The following is a 19,717-nucleotide window of genomic DNA, read 5'->3' as shown; positions in this document are numbered from 1 at the left end:
ATAATGTTACAGGTGAAACTGAGCTGCTGGATGGGATGAATTTTTCTTGCACTAGATACTTTTGTCTTTTAGTTTAAACACTGCAACTGCCGTTGAAGCATGTGTTTCCTAAAACACACTCTAGCTGAACATGAACCCACTATCTAAATAGATAGAACTTGGAATGAGATCAGTTACATCCAGTCTCCACACTTTTGTAGTTTTTAAACTGGAACAGAAGTGGAGATGGACGCATGGTAATAAGGATCATGCTGATGTTATAGAACAGACCAAACTCGCTCAAAGTATGTTCAGGAGATAGCCCAAACCCTACCATTTATCATATTTAAAGGCACGTATACAGCTCTGTATTCCAGATTTGATTTGATTGGTCAAATTACTGCCTTAAAGCAACACACTTTATTCTTACACCATAGTTAAAATAGAATAATAAAATACCTTGTATGCGTTAACTTCATTGAAATATTTAGCAAATTAATATATTATTTAATTACTACTCATGAACTGTTCCACTACAGCAGTATCCCACGGACATACTTCTGACCATGTCAAATACAGTAAAACAGATTTCCATCACTTGTGATCATCTTTAATCCAGGAGAGAGGAAAAACTAAAAGCCTGCATCTAGTAGCAGAGAGAGAACTTGAGCTTCTTGCAACAGCAGAGAGAAAGTTGTATCTAGCAGCTTCAACTCTTTAAAAACCCCAACTTCAACAGCTGAAAACAAAAATGAAAACCCTGGGTCTGAATGAACCGGACTTCACCCACTCATGTTTCTTTTGTCTAATTTTTAAAAAAGTGATTTATTCTGCCTCCCATGAAGCAGATACCTCATCACCAGGTTTACTACACGTCCCCAAGAGAAATGGGACAGAACCAATCCCTCTTAAGGACACATTTTGTTACACTGAATTGCTGGATAAATAGATGATTGACAGAATCATGTACATCAAAGTTGTTATCATGTCCACATCCAATGTCCCCACTGAAATGTATTCCTACACTGTCCTAGTGCCAACCAACTTCATCCTGCTTCACAATGACCTTTTACACTATTAGGTCATTAGTGGGAGTATTCATTGATGAATATACAATGTTCTGGATCTTTTGCTGTTCCTCTGATACTGAAGCAATGTGTATGTGCAGCAAGGTCTGGCCTACATTGAAAGTTGAGATGATACTGGCAACATTCACACCACACAACTACCAGACATTGACAATCTCCAAGGGGAATCTAACCATCTCCCCTTGACAGCCGTGCAAAGGAGCAAGTTCCCCTCCCAGCCACTCCCCATTCTTGCGTTAGAAGTATATTGTGTATCTTTCACTGTCCCAGAATCAACATTCTGAAACTCCCTTCCTAACAGCACTATAGGTGCGTATGTGCACCTATGTCCTCAGTTTAATAAATCACTCACCATCAACTTTGGTTTTAGGGGTGGCCAGTAAATGCCAGATAGCCCCCAGTGATATTTCCCTAGCAACATCTAGTGGTTAAATAAAATAAATTCCTGACACTCACTTTAAAATCAACAAGAAACTATTTATTTAACTAACTCTAACCCCAACAGTGAACAAATTAACTGAACTATTAACAATCCAAATAAATACTGAACAAACTGGGAAAGGAAAACAGGTATTATTGCTTACCAGGTTCTGAACCTACCACAAATTTACAAAGATGTGTTTCCCTGCACAGAACAATCAATTTTCCATCGGGAAACCCACAAGTTGAAAATAAGATGTAAAGTTTTTTATACTAACTTCATCTACCCTCTCTATATTGTAGCAAGTTGCTGCAAAAATGTCCATCCGACCAGTGTTGAATTGCGTGCTCAGATGAATTAAAAATGTTACAGCTGCTTAAAAAACTGATAATATATCTCATTGTTGGCAGCGGCAGAAAGTAATTCTGTCCTATCTCAACTCTAACACTGAATCCTGGAAACTTGATCAATCTCTTTCAGCAATTCAAGCAGGCAGTTTTTTGTGGGGAAGGGGTGTGGGGGCAGTGGTCAAAGCTAATTTTCAGCTTTATCTGAAGTGTCTTGGCACGAGAGTGACATTAAATGAAAATGGCTGTGCGAGATATTTGGAAAACATCACCAGAAACTACTTCTGGAAGCATTATGCTTGCTTATGTTTCACAAAACAGCAAAAAACATTTAAATAAATTCTCTGGTTTTAGAAATCTAAGAATGGGATTTCACCTTACTCACGTTAGCACTGCTGATGCTGACCTGCAGCTGTCTTTACAGTTATGCAGTGACTCCCATCATTTAAGTGATAATTTAAAAATAAACAGAAATGGGTTCGATGTTGCCATGATTTGTGATAGTGTTATTCTCTCTCCTTGAGCCTTGTGGTGAGTTCTGTGAGATGTCATTATTAAAAACCCTTCTCTAAAATCTACAAAGGGTCAGCTGAGAGTAATATCTGATTTTTATTTCTCTTTACATCCCTTATTTATTAAGATGCCTTTAAATTTCCTCATGAATGAAGTCAAAACTGCATTTCCCTTTCAGCCTCAATTCTCCATTATTGCTTGCTTTCCCTCTTCACTTTACAAACTTTGCCTGTCTAATTACTGCCATAAGTCTGTGTCATATTAAAGAAAAATAGGTTGATGGTGTTCGAAGATTGGAAAATCAGTACCGCATGAAGCCAACATCTTGCCAGTTGTTGAGAGAGGCAAAAGCAATTTGGCTAATGCATTACTTGCATCATTAAAATATCATGTTCTAACCTGAGAAACAATCTTAGTCTAGTTAGGGGAAAAAATAAAAATCTGTCAGGCATTCCTCTTGTTTGCAATTCCATAAACTCGAGGTAATGAACATGTTTATATTTCTGTATCATTTATGTACGCACTTCACTGAGCATATTTAGTGTTATCATTCCTCGTTTGTGGAGAAAACCATGTTTAATAAAGTTAAACCACTTTCCATAGGACTTCCATCTGTTGAAAACAATAGCAGTCATGATTTTGCTTTCTCTCACCATCTTTGTAGCTGCTGATATTTTGACTTGAAAACAAAAGTATTGGTACTTAGTTTCTGCACATGTTTTATGGTTAATGGATCTGTTGTTTTATTTTGTATATGATTCCAACTATTTGGTCCAAGACTAGAGAATATGTTTAACAAACCCACATTGATAATGTACTGTAAATGGAAACAGGTTAACCCATTCTAGCAGGAAGCAATTGGCCTGCTGCAGAAAACACATTGGATGAGAACCACACTCCAAATTTGAGTTAAAAGACAATTTTAATAATCTGAATTACCTGCAGCTAGTACATTCAGAAGATCAATGGGGGAACATGGCTCCTTCAGTATTCTTATGAATGCAAGAGCAAATGGAGAAGATTGCAGTTGTCTAAGTTTCATAGATCTTATCATTGCAGGAACCTCTCTGCCTATATTAATTCTGGTAGTATCCAGGAAACCTAATCCTTGAGGTAGCTTTCTTACTGGTTAATTCAGTGATGTGTGTAGAATGTCACAATGACTAAAAATTATTGATTGTTTTTACAAAATATTGTGCACATATATGTGTGCGTGTTTGTGCAGGACTACATGTGCATAAGTATCGTCACTTATTGAGGTTATTAAAAATATATTTTAAACAATGTATCGTTAACATTATACCATTAGGCCAGATTTTTCAGGGAGTGACAAATTGCCACTCTGGACTTTTGATTTTTATGAAAGAAAGGAACTCTGTATTTTTGACAGGAGATCCTGCGAAGGGCTCCCTTTACATGCGGAGTCATAATTCCATTCAGTCTGTTTTTGCTTTGTTGCATAAAACTGTCAGAGAAGAGTTGTGTTGGGTTGAGAGGAGAGATGATGGGTCAGGTCCAGTAGCAGCGGTGGGGTATGTTGAGGGCATGGATCAAGTCAGGTCAAGTCAGACAGTGGTGAAGGGATTAGTGGGGAGAGGGAATGAAAGAAATCCAGTGGCCAGGTGTTTTAGTCAGGTCCAGTGGCAGTTTTTGGGGTGCTTGTCAGGGGTTGAGTCCAGTCATCACGGTGAGTGTATGTTCCATTGGGCAAAAGTCTGGAAAAGGTATAGTTGGGATCTGTGAGGTACGTATGGGGTTTGTTTCATAATACGTCAGGAGTTGACAACTTATTTAATAATCTAACTTTCCTTGAGTAGCTATTTTACTTAATTTCATTAGAGCCAGCTGAAATCTGAATTTTATGGGGATGTGTGGTGGGTTCCAGGCATAGAGGAATTGCTCCGTAGAAACTTTGATTTCCTAAGAAATTCCTTTGGGATCTGCTATGATGGGGATTCCACATGAATGCTGCATGCAACTATGATCCACATTGGAAAAGTGACTATCTGGCTGGCTGAAAATCTGCCTTATTAACTCTCGATCTCTAGATATAGAGTTCAAACCATACACTTGCTATATTGTCACCATGCATTTGACCATGCTTCTTCAGAATATTAGAATCTCTTAAGTAATGAAACACGATGACTTTGTATTCCACATGCTATGTAACAGAAACAATACCCTCCAGAAAGGCAATTGCACACTTTGGGTTTAAGTCAAATCTGACATTGTTACTGAGATGCACCTGATACTGCAACAGTGGTGGTAAGGCTCTTCTTATCCAACTACTTAAGCCGCAAGTCAGTTTGTACTGCAGAGTTTCTGTTCCATGTTGGAGTGTAGGAAAATGGTTAATAGCCTACATTTCAAGACTAAAATATAAGTTGGTGTAAGTAACTACTGCATTATTTACACTGTTGCATACACAATCCTTTTTATGATCTGAAGAAAAAACATTCACATAGTGGGTGCCTTCAGTTCAAATTAACTAATAGGACAACAGAGCAGAGCTAGACTATTGAAGTGATCCATTTAGTATCATGGAGAAGATATCTTATTCAGCTGGTCACTTATTTGATACGGTTCCTGGTTTATATTTCTACACAAAAGTTTTCCCAACATTATTTAATGAATTAGACAGATTTCTATTTACAGTTTTCTTGTCTGGTTGATGTGCTTGGAATATAAGGAAAGCAGGAGAATACATTACACCTTCTCTCCAAAAACTTCATCTACTTGCCAACCCTTGAAAACTTTACCTTTAGGCATGGAGGGGAGAGGAGGGGTGGTGATTAGGCTCCACTGTTGGCTTTATTCATGTTCGGCACTGGCAAAACCATAATTTATTGTCCGTATCTGTACAACCAAGTGACATGCTTGGACATTTCAGAAGGAAGTTAAAAGTCAACCAAATTGCAGTAGCTCAGTGTCATTTACTGCGTAAGGTGAGATTTCCTTCTAGTTCAGTAACATCCTTCGGTGATGAGTTTTTTTAACAATCCAAGAGTTTCATAATCGCCATTATAGATAACTTTATTTCAAATTTATTTAGTTAACGGAACTTAAACTCTCAGACAGTGGCATTTGAATTCATGCCTCCAGGTCTAAGCTAGGCCTTTAAATTAGTGGCCCATCGACTTTAGCCATTCTGCTGACATAACACCTCCACCATCTTTCTCAATATTTACCCTGACCCTATATTATTAGTCTGAAAAAACTTTTTCTAACTGTTGGCTTTCATTCCTGTCACAAACTTTGTACTTATTCTCCCTACCACCGAGGTTATGGATTTAGTGAACTAAACTGTTCACACTGAAGGCTCAGCTTTCAGGCCCACAATGTTGTTCATTCCATTTTAGGTTCTGCCTAATTAATGCCGAAACCTTTAGCCTTTGTCCTCTCCAATCTTGAATGTTCAAGTGCTCTCCTAGACCGTCTCCCTTATGTCCCATTCCATATTCCATACCAACCATTGTTTACCTATCCATTACCCCTTACTGACCTACCTTAGCTTCCAATTCTTACCCTTGCATTTTAAATGACTCAAATTGTGCTCCTCCCTATCTCTGTAACTACCTCTATCTTTGTTCCCTCACTCTCTGTTCCTCTAAATTTGACATCTCATATATTCCACTTGACTTTGTTTAACCATGTGTCAATATTTTCACTCCTTTGATCCCATATTCTAAAATTTCAACTGAAAATCAGTGTCTCTGTCATTATCCTTCAAATATACATTTAAAGATTTTTAAACCTAATTTTGAGCAAACCTTTCGGCAACCTGCTAAGCAGCTTTATTTTGATTATATGTCTGCGAAATACCTTTAGACATTTCTGTCCATTAAGTGTATGAATATAAGCAACTGCTGTTTAAGACCATAAATGTAAAAACAGAAATTGACCATTCAGCCCATTTGAGCCTTAGGTCATTAAGCCAAGAATTATTGGAAGACAATTGGTTTTAAAAAAAAAATCAAGACTGTAGTCAATAAGTAAACAGTTGTCCATCCTACTAACATAAAGTAGGTTATTTCTCCAGGATATGTTATTTTTCTAAACGATGAATCTTGGGCAGGCAACTCTGGAAAATATTTAGAGACAGCAACAGGAACTTCTGGATGTGGTGATGGTCTGTTTATACTTCAGTGTTGTGAAGCTGTGTATCAATTAAGGCAAAAAGGCTCACCATCACTGATCTCTCTCTCACTTTCCCTGCCTCATCTTGCCACCCCTCTAACCCCTATTACTCTCATGCGATCCATGCCAAGGTATTCCCCCAAGCAAACTGCATCCAAAACCATGCCACTTTCATGCCCATTGTAGAGAAGTTAGGAACCCTAACATGACAGCTGGATGTGATTTTTTTTTTCCCAAAGAAAAGTTTTAAGCAGTCATTCATCAATATCTTTCCATAATGACTTTTTAAAATAAAACTCCTCTTGCTGCAGGGCAATAAGACCGTTGATCATACTCTAATGCTTCAATAGCTAAAATACAAAGTTATTGAGACCTCTTAACCCTTGTGTAACTAAAGATTGTGACATTGATAGCTGAGATCAGACCACCATAGCTCTCAATCAAGTGGAGGCTTAGGGGTGTCAGTGGAATAATGACTGTCTGTCTGGATTCTCGACCAAGAATACATGGAAAGTTGAAAATAGGGTTCTGGTCACAGATCGGGTGCATTTTTTTTTTGTTGGCAATTTTATTAGTTTAATTGTAGAGTGAGGAAATTCAGGGTAAGCACAGATGTTGAGTAATAAGTCAGCCAGTGTCTTACTGAGACTTGTGTCTCTGAAGTCTTGTGTATAGATGTGTGTTTTTTTGCTGCCTCTACCAGTGTTGTTAATTAATCTTGCAAAACTGCTGGTGTGGGTGCATGATTTGTTTTCCTTATCTCTGTGTGCAGTTTTATTGTGTATTCAGCAGTCTTCAAAACGATAAATGCCCAACGTTTTTGGATAATCTGTATTGGATGACTCACACTTCTGATATCTCCAAATCATAGCTGTTCCTCTTAAAAATGTTCATTCCAGTAACTGGCTTTACACCTCTAAATCTTGACTTCAACGTTTTGACCCAGCTGCAGAAGTGCACAGTATCTGGAGCTTGATACTCTTGTCTCTCCCTAGATTTTAACACGCAAGGGTAACTAATTTAGACCTAAAGATCTCTAATGTGCCTTTTGGCCCCTGTTGCATTTGTGCCTAAGATGTTTGAAGGCACGATACCATGGTCTGTTGTATTGGCCAGGCACAATATTTTACAAGGGAGTGATAGTTTTGTCACGTTTCCTGATCATTAATTGCAAGGAGCATACAAAAAAAATCTGACTGAACCATCTGTCAATTGTCAGAAGATTAGACTGAAGATAAATCAATCTAAATTAGAATACATTAGAGAGTAAGAGTATGAGGAATTGACAATTAATTAAGAGTATCATGCTATCAAAACATCTGTCAAAAACATTTTGTTGTTAATTAAATTTAAAGAATGAAGTCTGTGAAATTCTGCACAGCAGCCATTCACCCTGTTATCATGGGAAAGCTGACCAGAAGAATGATCAGTTGGATAATGACAAACCTCAAAGTAGGAGCAATGTAGACCATTCAGCTCTTTAAGCATATTCTGTCATTGAATAATTAACTGGCTGATCAGTTTGAGTTTCAAAATCTACATTGCCATCTATCCTATCTATTCCCATATAATAACCGTATAATAACCTTCAATTCTGAGCCTAATGATCTATCCCTGTCTTAAATATTCAATGATCCTGCTTTCACCACTACCTAAGGCAGAAAGTTTCAATGTTTGTCAAACCTCTGGGAGAAACAAAAATCTCCCAGCCTGTCCAACCTATCCTCAAGACAGTTCATTCATTCTAGGTATCAATCAAGTAAACCTCCTTTGAACCACTTCAAACATATTTATATCCTTCCTTAACTAAGACAAAAACTGCACATAATAATCAAGAGTCTCGCTGAAGCATAGCTCTTCCTTTTATTTCAATCCCTTCCTTATTAGCCATAGCATTCCTTTAGCCTCCTTGATTGCATGCTGAACCTGCATACTAACATCTTGTGATCATGCCCTAGAACACCAAAATCCCTCTGCAGCTTCAATTTCTGCAGTCATTCTTATTCAAAGTAATGCCCTCAAGTGGTATGGTAACTGAAATTTTAAGAGAAAGATAACATTTCTGACCTCCAAGTTAATTAGGAAGGCATCAAAATGTTAGTTGCCAAAGTCCAAATATCTGCTCATGCAAAACTACAACAAATGTTTTCCTTGGGGTTACAAGTTGTGTACAGAAAACATACTTCACTGTTGAAAGTGACAACTGATCCTTCTCTACCCTCTAATGCTGTTTTCCCTTTTTAAAAAAACTCTATTCAAGAAAGTGCAAATTATTTGACTGTAGATATGATGTATGGGAAAGAGCAAAGCAGACTCCTCTAGTTTAAAATCTAAAATTGTTAATGGATTAAATTACTGCATCATCTGGTTATTTCTAAAATTCTTTCAAGGAAAGGTTAGAAATAATTTGAATTGACTTTACCCTCACATCTATGTTATAATTTCTAGAGTCATAGAGATGTACAACATGAAAAGCAGACCCTTCGGTCCTACTCGTCCATACCGACCAGTTATCCGAACCTAATCTCGTCCTATTTGCCAGCACTTGGCCCATATCCCTTTAAACCCTTCCTATTCATATAGGTAAAAACAATGACTGCAGATGCTGGAAACCAGATTCTGGATTAGTGATGCTGGAAGAGCACAGCAGTTCAGGCAGCATCCAAGTAGCTTCGAAATCGACATTTCGGGCAAAAGCCCTTCATCAGGAATAAAGGCAGTGAGCCTGAAGCATGGAGAGATAAGCTAGAGGAGGGTGGGGGTGGGGAGAAAGTAGCATAGAGTACAATGGGTGAGTGGGGGAGGGGATGAAGGTGATAGGTCAAGGAGGAGAGGGTGGAGTGGATAGGTGGAAAAGAAGATAGGCAGGTAGGACAAGTCCGGACAAGTCATGGGGACAGTTACTGAGCTGGAAGTTTAGAACTAGGGTGAGGTGGGGGAAGGGGAAATGAGGAAACTGTTGAAGTCCACATTGTTGCCCTGGGGTTGAAGTGTTCCGAGGCGGAAGATGAGACGTTCTTCCTCCAGGCGTCTGGTGGCGAGGGAGCGGCGGTGAAGGAGGCCCAGGACCTCCATGTTCTCGGCAGAGTGGGAGGGGGAGTTGAAATGTTGGGCCACGGGGCGGTGTGGTTGATTGGTGCGGATGTCCCGGAGATGTTCCCTAAAGCGCTCTGCTAGGAGGCGCCCAGTCTCCCCAACGTAGAGGAGACTGCATCGGGAGCAATGGATACAATAAATTTATGCCTGTCTCTTAGTTGGCTACGTAGAGCAGTTGATCTTCCGTAATTACACTGGTACCACTCCCCACCTCTTCCTCCGCTACATAGATGACTGCATTGGCGCCACCTCGTGCTCCCGTGAGGAGGTTGAGCAATTCATCAACTTCACCAACACATTCCACCCTGACTTTAAATTTACCTGGACCATCTCTGATACCTCTCTCCCCTTCCTGGACCTCTCCATCTCCATTAATGATGACCGACTTGACACTGACATTTTTTTTACAAACCCACCGACTCCCACAGCCACCTGGATTACACCTCTTCCCACCCTACCTCTTGCAAAAATGCCATCCCGTATTCCCAATTCCTCCGCCTCCGCCGGATCTGCTCCCAGGAGGACCAGTTCCACCACAGAACACACCAGATGGCCTCCTTCTTTAGAGACCGCAATTTCCCTTCCCACATGGTTAAAGATGCCCTCCAACACATCTCGTCTACATCCCGCACGTCCACCCTCAGACCACACCCCTCCAACCGTAACAAGGACAGAACGCCCCTGGTGCTCACCTTCCACCCTACCAACCTTCGCATAAACCAAATCATCCGCCGACGTTTCTGCCACCTCCAAACAGACCCCACTACCAGGGATATATTTCCCTCCCCACCCCTTTCCGCCTTCCGCAAAGACCGTTCCTTCCGCGACTACCTGGTCAGGTCCACGCGCCCAAACAACCCACCCTCCAATCCTGGCACTTTCCCCTGCCACCGCAGGAACTGTAAAACCTGCGCCCACACCTCCTCCCTCACCTCTATCCAAGGCCCTAAAGGAGCCTTCCACATCCATCAAAGTTTTACTTGCACATCCACTAATATCATTTATTGTATCCGTTGCTCCCGATGCGGTCTCCTCTACATTGGGGAGACTGGGCACCTCCTAGCAGAGCGCTTTAGGAAACATCTCCGGGACATCCGCACCAATCAACCACACCGCCCCGTGGCCCAACATTTCAACTCCCCCTCCCACTCTGCCGAGGACATGGAGGTCCTGGGCCTCCTTCACCGCCGCTCCCTCACCACCATACGCCTGGAGGAAGAACGCCTCATCTTCCGCCTCGGTTCATTTCAACCCCAGGGCATCAATGTGGACTTCAATAGCTTCCTCATTTCCCCTTCCCCCACCTCACCCTAGTTCTAAACTTCCAGCTCAGTAACTGTCCCCATAACTTGTCCGGACTTGTCCTACCTGCCTATCTTCTTTTCCACCTATCCACTCCACCCTCTCCTCCTTGACCTATCACCTTCATCCCCTCCCCCACTCACCCATTGTACTCTGCTACTTTCTCCCCACCCCCACCCTCCTCTAGCTTGTCTCTCCATGCTTCAGGCTCACTGCCTTTATTCCTGATGAAGGGCTTTTGCCCGAAACGTTGATTTCGCTGCTCGTTGGATGCTGCCTGAACTGCTGTGCTCTTCCAGCACCACTAATCCATAAAGGAAAGCATATCAAAAGCCACCTTCACAATCCCTATCTACCTGCAACTCCACTTTTGAGAAACGATGAACCTGCACTCCAAGATCTCTTTGTTCGGCAACACTCTGGCTTTTGCCCGAAACGTCAAATTTATTTTTTCTCTTTTTTTTTTCCTTTTCCTGATCCGAGGATGCTGTCTGATCTGCTGTGCTTTTCCAGTGCCACTCTAATCAACACTCACTAGGACCTTACTATTAAGTGTATACGTCCTGCTCTAGTTTGCTTTTCCAAAGTGCAGCAAATATAAAAAAGCAGAATAATCAAGTATTGGCAACTTCTAGCAATAAAACTCGGCAGCTGCATCGATGTACACTAATTCTAATGTGTTTGCATTTTTCAAATGATGTCTATGGTTTTAAATATGAATATTCTTTCACATATTGCAGTTAAATATTACATTCTATTCAGTGGTTCGAGATGGCATTAGAGCATGGTAATACTTTGCAATTTGCACATGAAGAAACACTTTCCACTGTATTGTTATATAGATGTGACAATAAATCTAACGTATTCACTGTTTCCAGCAATGCTACACTAATTAAAATGTTACCTTATAGAGACTGATGGGTTTCTTCTTGTGCTTCTTTCAAAAACTTTCTTTGTAAGTTTAATGTTCAATGTATTATTCTCCTCCTGTTTTGATAGGATTACCTGACAGACTTGATGACAAATGACAGCATCAACTATTTTAAATTATCCAAGAAGATTTATCCACATAGACCAGTTATGCTGTTGATAAGTCATGCTGCACCCCATGGTCCTGAGGACTCAGCTCCACAGTTTTCCAACCTCTTCCCCAATGCTTCCCAGCACATGTGAGTATTAAGATTATTATAATTCAGTTTTGTAATCATGCACAAGGTGCAGTAAACATTACAGTTCCTATTTGGCTGCTTAAGCAACTTGCAAATACTCTAGGTTTACATCGAGACATGTTCTCTCATCTATTTCCTTGAGGAAGTAGAGTTTATATAATGTGCTGGTGTTGAGTTACATAGGACAATAGGCTTCAATCTCATCAAGAAAATTGCTGAGTTATGCCAATTTCTCATACAGTGACGCAATGAGGAATTTTGCAAATCACTGTATCCTCCTTGATGTGGGATCCTTTTTAAATAGTAATTTCTTCTAGAAACAAACCTGCATGGAAAGAATATTGGCATGGGCGATAAATTGGGATAGATTCCAACCCATTCCTAGTAGTATAATTGCCAACAGAACCTGGTTTTGCTTTAGCAAGAAGCATTTAATTTGGCTCAGATATTGAAGCGACCACTTGTAACAGAAATGGAGTATAATGTGAGAAAGTATGAGGTTGTCCACTTTGACAGGAAGAATTAAAAAGTGTTGCTATCTAAATGTTGGTAATTCACTGAGACGCAGTGTGATGTGAGTGTTCTACTGCATGAATCACTGATTTGTATATTGTCCAGATACAGTGCTATTGAATACAAAGGTATGGAAGTTCTGCTTCAATTACAAACTGTATTGGTGAGATCACATCTAGAGTACTGTCCTCCTTTGTTTAAGGGAGGTTGTAAGTGAATTGGAGCAGTTCAGAAATAATTTATTTGACTAATGCCAGGAGTAAGAAGGGACTTCAAACCTTTAAGAGATTGAAACATATGAGACCCTTAGGGACCTTGACAGGGTGGTTATGGAAAGGATGTTTCCTTTTGTGGAATAATCCAGAAACCGGGATGACTTATTAAAAATAAGCTATCACCCATTTAAGATCATATCAAAGAGAAATGTATGGTGTTATGAATCTATTGGAACCCTCTTCCTCAAAAGAAAGTGGCAGCAGAATCTTTGAATGTTTTAAGATAGATTGCTGATCAGCAAGGGGGTGAAGGGTTATCAAATGTAGATAGGAATGCATAGTAATGAATCATCCATAATCTTCTACAATGATGTAGCAGGCTTGAGGGACTGAGCGGCCTACTCCTTGTAATTCAGATGTTACTATGAACCCTGTTTATGATGATTACAGGAAAGGTGGAACAACATGGGAAAAGCTGAAAACAGCTGAACAATCTAGCAAGGTATTGTTGACAATTGTGGAGCAAGAGAGTTTGGCAATTAGGGCTGCAGAGGGGGAAGATATTGACAATGATAGGGAGGAGACTGACCGACTGCCAACAGCAGAGTGGTGCCTGAATGTTTTGTTAAGAGTTGTCTTGAAAGCATTCTTGTTTCCTCTAGCTTGTAAAACTTTCTGGCAAAGGGACTTTGAGTGACGTGGCAATATATCTGTTTCCATTTAACTACCAGTTTTCCTGACCCCAGGGAAATCCATGCTGTGACAGTGAATTTTAAATCTGCCTCCAATTATCACAATGAGTCCAGTTTAAATATGACAAGCAAATTACCTGTCACTTCATGTTGGAATTGTTGAAAACCATGATGTCTGTTTTAAAAATGTTTTGGTTGCATGTATGGCATGCTGGAGGCATGTTCCCATATTCAGTTTGTTAGACTACCTCTACTGTCTGTCATAAAATGAGTCAATGATTATGGTAGGCACTACACCCAAGGATATGGCAAGCAAGTCATTTACTGAATGAACGAAGTTTATTTATCTTTCAGCAATTTGCTTCTCATTCTGAACACTGCATCTACCAATATCGTGCCAGATCTGTCAGTTACCAAAATCCTTTGCCTCCTGGAAGCAGCTTAAGTCGTTTATATAATGCAGCCTGAATTGAGCCACATTGTGTTTTCAGTATTGTCGGATAAACGTCGAACTATCAGCACAAATAGATGTTTATGTTAAATCTGCATCCACGCATCTGCACCTTCAAGGCAAAGAGTTAATTGTCACCTTCATGTCTTAAAAGCACTAGTGAGTTTACAAAGTACTCCAAATGCATAGGTTGCAAGCCAACACAGAGGCTGGCATTATAACGCTGCAAAAAAAAAAATTCTGCGCTGAGCATTTAATTACCGGTAAGAAATTGGTATCAGAGTGAGGGCGTAGCTGTGTTACTGCCAATTTGCAGCGTGTGCATGGACACATTTTGATTTAGTGGGACTGTTCCACTTTTAATGCTGATATGTTTTAATACTCATGTTTGAGCTGAGCCAGAAGTGCCTTTACTTTATCTGTGAATGCAGTAGATGTTGCACATGCAGGCACACAGATTTGTTGAACATACTACCTGCTGAGGAGATGAGGAAAGTGGCAGGTGGTAGGAAGAAGCAGTTTATACTGGCAGGCATCCACTTGTTTCAATCTGCACCAGTGTTAGGTTCACCATTTAGGTGGGCTGTGTTTGCGTTGGTGCCAAGTTGGAATTAATTCTGATCACTTTTACTTTCACTTTGTTCTTTGTTGAATTCTTCATAAGTAATTCAGTTGAAGTGCAGTGTGTGAGCACTACTGTCTCTCCAGGAAAGTGGCCATTATTCTTAAACTGAGACAGTGTGTTAAGCAAGTTATCCAACAATAGATTAGGAACATGGGAAACTTGTGTCAAAACATGCATATTTTAACAAGGGGTTGATAGATTTCTAAAAAAGTTTTTTTAAAAACTGTTCACTGCTCCCTTCCCTAGCTTAGGTGGTGATTTTAGCATCTTGGAACACTGCCCAATTAAGAACAACTAACTAAACACAAACCAAGAAGAAATCAAATTTTGATCTTCCCAATGTTTATGGTTTGGCTTTTCAACATATTTGCTGAGCCATTAAGGAAATCCAGCTTTTAGTTCGTACTGTTATCAGTCCTTATAAGGACTGATAATACTTCTGTGAGGAAAAGATTGGCAAGATTGTAGTCAAAATATTGAATAAAGGAGGTCAGCTTGGCTTAAATTCTATTATTACCTTTCATGTTGAGTCAAAATTAAGGCTGCTATTCCCTGAAAAGCAAAGTTTGAATCTGAGAATAAACGCAATTCTGAGCAGCCCTGCACAATATTATTAGTCAAGCCATTCTTAAAATTAAAACAGAAGACAAATGGAATGGGATGAAGTTGGTTATGAATGACGGATGATATCATTACATATTTTAAACAAAGAAACAAATTTGGGGTCCAATGAGATAACATGAAGGACTAGGAAGAATCTAAAAATGAGCAACCTTTTCTGTACAGGTAGCAAGTACCTAATAACCATCGTATAGGGTTGTTATCTGTGGGCTTTCCTTCTGTTTTTCAAATAGTCTGCCTAACCTGTTGACACTCACCTCAATTCATGTACATTGCACATCAGATTAACTTGATCTCTGCTCTGAGACTCTGAATTGGAGAGACTCGACAGACATTTCCTACAGCTATGAAGTTCCAACGTTACTTTTGCCCACCACTTCACGTCACTGCAGTCTTAACATTGTGCCTCTACTGCCAATTTTTCTCATTATCTAGCTCTCAAATGATAATGTAAGTTGAAAATAAGTTACTGATAACTAATAAATACAAATTGGTAAAGTGATTTTTCTCGATTCTGCACTTAATAGCTATTTGCTGTCTTAATTATAAGAATTGATGGATTAGTTTAGTTATAATTTGAGGAGAGGGTAATTAATCCTGAGCTCCATTTTAAAAAAATCTCCATTGTTCCTCCAACTCCGTCTCTCCCCGTCTCCGACTCTCCCTGTCTCCCCCCCTCCCTCCCCGTCTCTCTCTCTCCCCGTCTCTCTCTCTCTCTCTCCCTGTCTCACTCTCTCTCTCTCCCTGTCTCTCTCTCTCTCTCTCCCTGTCTCTCTCTCTCTCTCTCCCTGTCTCTCTCTCTCTCTCCCTGTCTCTCTCTCTCTCTCCCTGTCTCTCTCTCTCTCTCTCTCTCCCTGTCTCTCTCTCTCTCCCTGTCTCTCTCTCTCTCTCTCCCTGTCTCTCTCTCTCTCTCTCCCTGTCTCTCTCTCTCTCTCTCTCTCTCTCTCTCTCTCTCCCTGTCTCTCTCTCTCTCTCTCCCTGTCTCTCTCTCTCTCTCTCTCCCTGTCTCTCTCTCTCTCTCTCCCTGTCACTCTCTCTCTCTCTCCCTGTCACTCTCTCTCTCTCCCTGTCTCTCTCTCTCTCCCTCTCTCCCTCTCTCTCTCTCTCTCTCCCTGTCTCTCTCTCTCTCTCCCTGTCTCTCTCTCTCTCTCTCCCTGTCTCTCTCTCTCTCTCTCCCTGTCTCTCTCTCTCTCTCTCCCTGTCTCTCTCTCTCTCTCTCCCTGTCACTCTCTCTCTCTCCCTGTCACTCTCTCTCTCTCCCTGTCTCTCTCTCTCTCCCTGTCTCTCTCTCTCTCCCTCTCTCCCTCTCTCTCCCTCTCCCTGTCTCTCCCTCTCCCTCTCTCTCCCTCTCCCTGTCTCTCCCTCTCCCTCTCTCTCCCTCTCCCTGTCTCTCCCTCTCCCTCTCTCTCCCTCTCCCTGTCTCTCCCTCTCCCTGTCTCTCCCTCTCCCTGTCTCTCCCTCTCCCTCTCTCTCCCTCTCCCTGTCTCTCCCTCTCCCTCTCTCTCCCTCTCCCTGTCTCTCCCTCTCCCTGTCTCTCCCTCTCCCTGTCTCTCCCTCTCCCTCTCTCTCCCTCTCCCTGTCTCTCCCTCTCCCTGTCTCTCCCTCTCCCTCTCTCTCCCTCTCCCTCTCTCTCCCTCTCCCTCTCTCCCTCTCCCTCTCTCTCCCTCTCCCTCTCTCTCCCTCTCCCTGTCTCTCCCTCTCCCTGTCTCTCCCTCTCCCTGTCTCTCCCTCTCCCTCTCTCTCCCTCTCCCTCTCTCTCCCTCTCCCTCTCTCTCCCTCTCCCTGTCTCTCCCTCTCCCTGTCTCTCCCTCTCCCTGTCTCTCCCTCTCCCTGTCTCTCCCTCTCCCTGTCTCTCCCTCTCCCTGTCTCTCCCTCTCCCTGTCTCTCCCTCTCCCTGTCTCTCCCTCTCCCTGTCTCTCCCTCTCCCTGTCTCTCCCTCTCCCTGTCTCTCCCTCTCCCTGTCTCTCCCTCTCCCTGTCTCTCCCTCTCCCTGTCTCTCCCTCTCCCTGTCTCTCCCTCTCCCTGTCTCTCCCTCTCCCTGTCTCTCCCTCTCCCTGTCTCTCCCTCTCCCTGTCTCTCCCTCTCCCTGTCTCTCCCTCTCCCTGTCTCTCCCTCTCCCTGTCTCTCCCTCTCCCTGTCTCTCCCTCTCCCTGTCTCTCCCTCTCCCTGTCTCTCCCCTCTCCTGTCTCTCCCTCTCCCTGTCTCTCCCTCTCCCTGTCTCTCCCTCTCCCTGTCTCTCCTCTCCCTGTCTCTCCCTCTCCCTGTCTCTCCCTCTCCCTGTCTCTCCCTCTCCCTGTCTCTCCCTCTCCCTGTCTCTCCCTCTCCCTGTCTCTCCCTCTCCCTGTCTCTCCCTCTCCCTGTCTCTCCCTCTCCCTGTCTCTCCCTCTCCCTGTCTCTCCCTCTCCCTGTCTCTCCCTCTCCCTGTCTCTCCCTCTCCCTGTCTCTCCCTCTCCTGTCTCTCCCTCTCCCTGTCTCTCCCTCTCCCTGTCTCTCCCTCTCCCTGTCTCTCCCTCTCCCTGTCTCTCCCTCTCCCTGTCTCTCCCTCTCCCTGTCTCTCCCTCTCCCTGTCTCTCCCTCTCCCTGTCTCTCCCTCTCCCTGTCTCTCCCTCTCCCTGTCTCTCCCTCTCCCTGTCTCTCCCTCTCCCTGTCTCTCCCTCTCCCTGTCTCTCCCTCTCCCTGTCTCTCCCTCTCCCTGTCTCTCCCTCTCCCTGTCTCTCCTCTCCCTGTCTCTCCCTCTCCCTGTCTCTCCCTCTCCCTGTCTCTCCCTCTCCCTGTCTCTCCCTCTCCTGTCTCTCCCTCTCCCTGTCTCTCCCTCTCCCTGTCTCTCTCTCTCCTGTCTCTCTCTCCCTGTCTCTCCTCTCTCCCTGTCTCTCTCTCTCCCTGTCTCTCTCTCTCCCTGTCTCTCTCTCTCCCTGTCTCTCTCTCCCTGTCTCTCTCTCCCTGTCTCTCTCTCCCTGTCTCTCTCTCCCTGTCTCTCTCTCCCTGTCTCTCTCTCCCTGTCTCTCTCTCCCTGTCTCTCTCTCCCTGTCTCTCTCTCCCTGTCTCTCTCTCCCTGTCTCTCTCTCCCTGTCTCTCTCTCCCTGTCTCTCTCTCCCTGTCTCTCTCTCCCTGTCTCTCTCTCCCTGTCTCTCTCCTCTGTCTCTCTCTCTCCCCTCTGTCTCTCTCTCTCCCCTCTGTCTCTCTCTCTCCCCCTCTGTCTCTCTCTCTCCCCCTCTGTCTCTCTCTCTCCCCCTCTGTCTCTCTCTCTCCCCCTCTGTCTCTCTCTCTCCCCCTCTGTCTCTCTCTCTCCCCCTCTGTCTCTCTCTCTCCCCCTCTGTCTCTCTCTCTCCCCCTCTGTCTCTCTCTCTCCCCCTCTGTCTCTCTCTCTCCCCCTCTGTCTCTCTCTCTCCCCCTCTGTCTCTCTCTCTCCCCCTCTGTCTCTCTCTCTCCCCCTCTGTCTCTCTCTCTCCCCCTCTGTCTCTCTCTCTCCCCCTCTGTCTCTCTCTCTCCCCCTCTGTCTCTCTCTCTCCCCCTCTGTCTCTCTCTCTCCCCCTCTGTCTCTCTCTCTCCCCCTCTGTCTCTCTCTCTCGCCCCTCTGTCTCGCTCTCTCTCGCCCTCTCTCTCGCTCTCTCTCGCCCTCTCTCTCTCTCTCTCTCGCCCTCTCTCTCTCTCTCTCGCCCTCTCTCTCGCCCTCTGCTCTCTCTCTCTCGCCCTCTCTCTCTCTCTCGCTCGCTCTCTCTCTCGCCCTCGCTCTCTCTCTCGCCCTCGCTCTCTCTCTCGCCCTCGCTCTCTCTCTCGCCCTCGCTCTCTCTCTCGCCTCGCTCTCTCTCTCGCCCTCGCTCTCTCTCTCGCCCTCGCTCTCTCTCTCGCCCTCGCTCTCTCTCTCGCCCTCGCTCTCTCTCGCCCTCGCTCTCTCTCGCCCTCGCTCTCTCTCTCGCCCTCGCTCTCTCTCTCGCCCTCGCTCTCTCTCTCGCCCTCGCTCTCTCTCTCGCCCTCGCTCTCTCTCTCGCCCTCGCTCTCTCTCTCGCCCTCGCTCTCTCTCTCGCCCTCGCTCTCTCTCTCGCCCTCGCTCTCTCTCTCGCCCTCGCTCTCTCTCTCGCCCTCGCTCTCTCTCTCGCCCTCGCTCTCTCTCTCGCCCTCGCTCTCTCTCTCGCCCTCGCTCTCTCTCTCGCCCTCGCTCTCTCTCTCGCCCTCGCTCTCTCTCTCGCCCTCGCTCTCTCTCTCGCCCTCGCTCTCTCTCTCGCCCTCGCTCTCTCTCTCGCCCTCGCTCTCTCTCTCGCCCTCGCTCTCTCTCTCGCCCTCGCTCTCTCTCTCGCCCTCGCTCTCTCTCTCGCCCTCGCTCTCTCTCTCGCCCTCGCTCTCTCTCTCGCCCTCGCTCTCTCTCTCGCCCTCGCTCTCTCTCTCGCCCTCGCTCTCTCTCTCGCCCTCGCTCTCTCTCTCGCCCTCGCTCTCTCTCTCGCCCTCGCTCTCTCTCTCGCCCTCGCTCTCTCTCTCGCCCTCGCTCTCTCTCTCGCCCTCGCTCTCTCTCTCCTCTCGCCCTCGCTCTCTCTCTCGCCCCTCTCGCTCTCT

General features: G+C 44.1%; 1 protein-coding gene across 1 annotated transcript in view; it reads left to right on the top strand.

Moving 5' to 3' along the window:
- LOC140463021 (extracellular sulfatase Sulf-2-like) overlaps positions 1 to 19,717 on the top strand; it is a 323,741-nt gene that overhangs the window by 217,233 nt on the left and 86,791 nt on the right. Inside the window, exon 9 of the mRNA XM_072556628.1 lies at positions 11,883 to 12,052. Within this exon, the coding sequence (XP_072412729.1) occupies positions 11,883 to 12,052 (170 nt within the window). The remainder of the gene's footprint in view (positions 1 to 11,882; positions 12,053 to 19,717) is intronic.

This window comes from Chiloscyllium punctatum, chromosome 37 (assembly GCF_047496795.1).
Source record: "Chiloscyllium punctatum isolate Juve2018m chromosome 37, sChiPun1.3, whole genome shotgun sequence".
Taxonomy (NCBI): domain Eukaryota; kingdom Metazoa; phylum Chordata; class Chondrichthyes; order Orectolobiformes; family Hemiscylliidae; genus Chiloscyllium; species Chiloscyllium punctatum.
The sequence above is the reverse complement of the archived record's forward strand: the minus strand, read 5'-3'. Positions and strand labels throughout refer to the sequence as shown.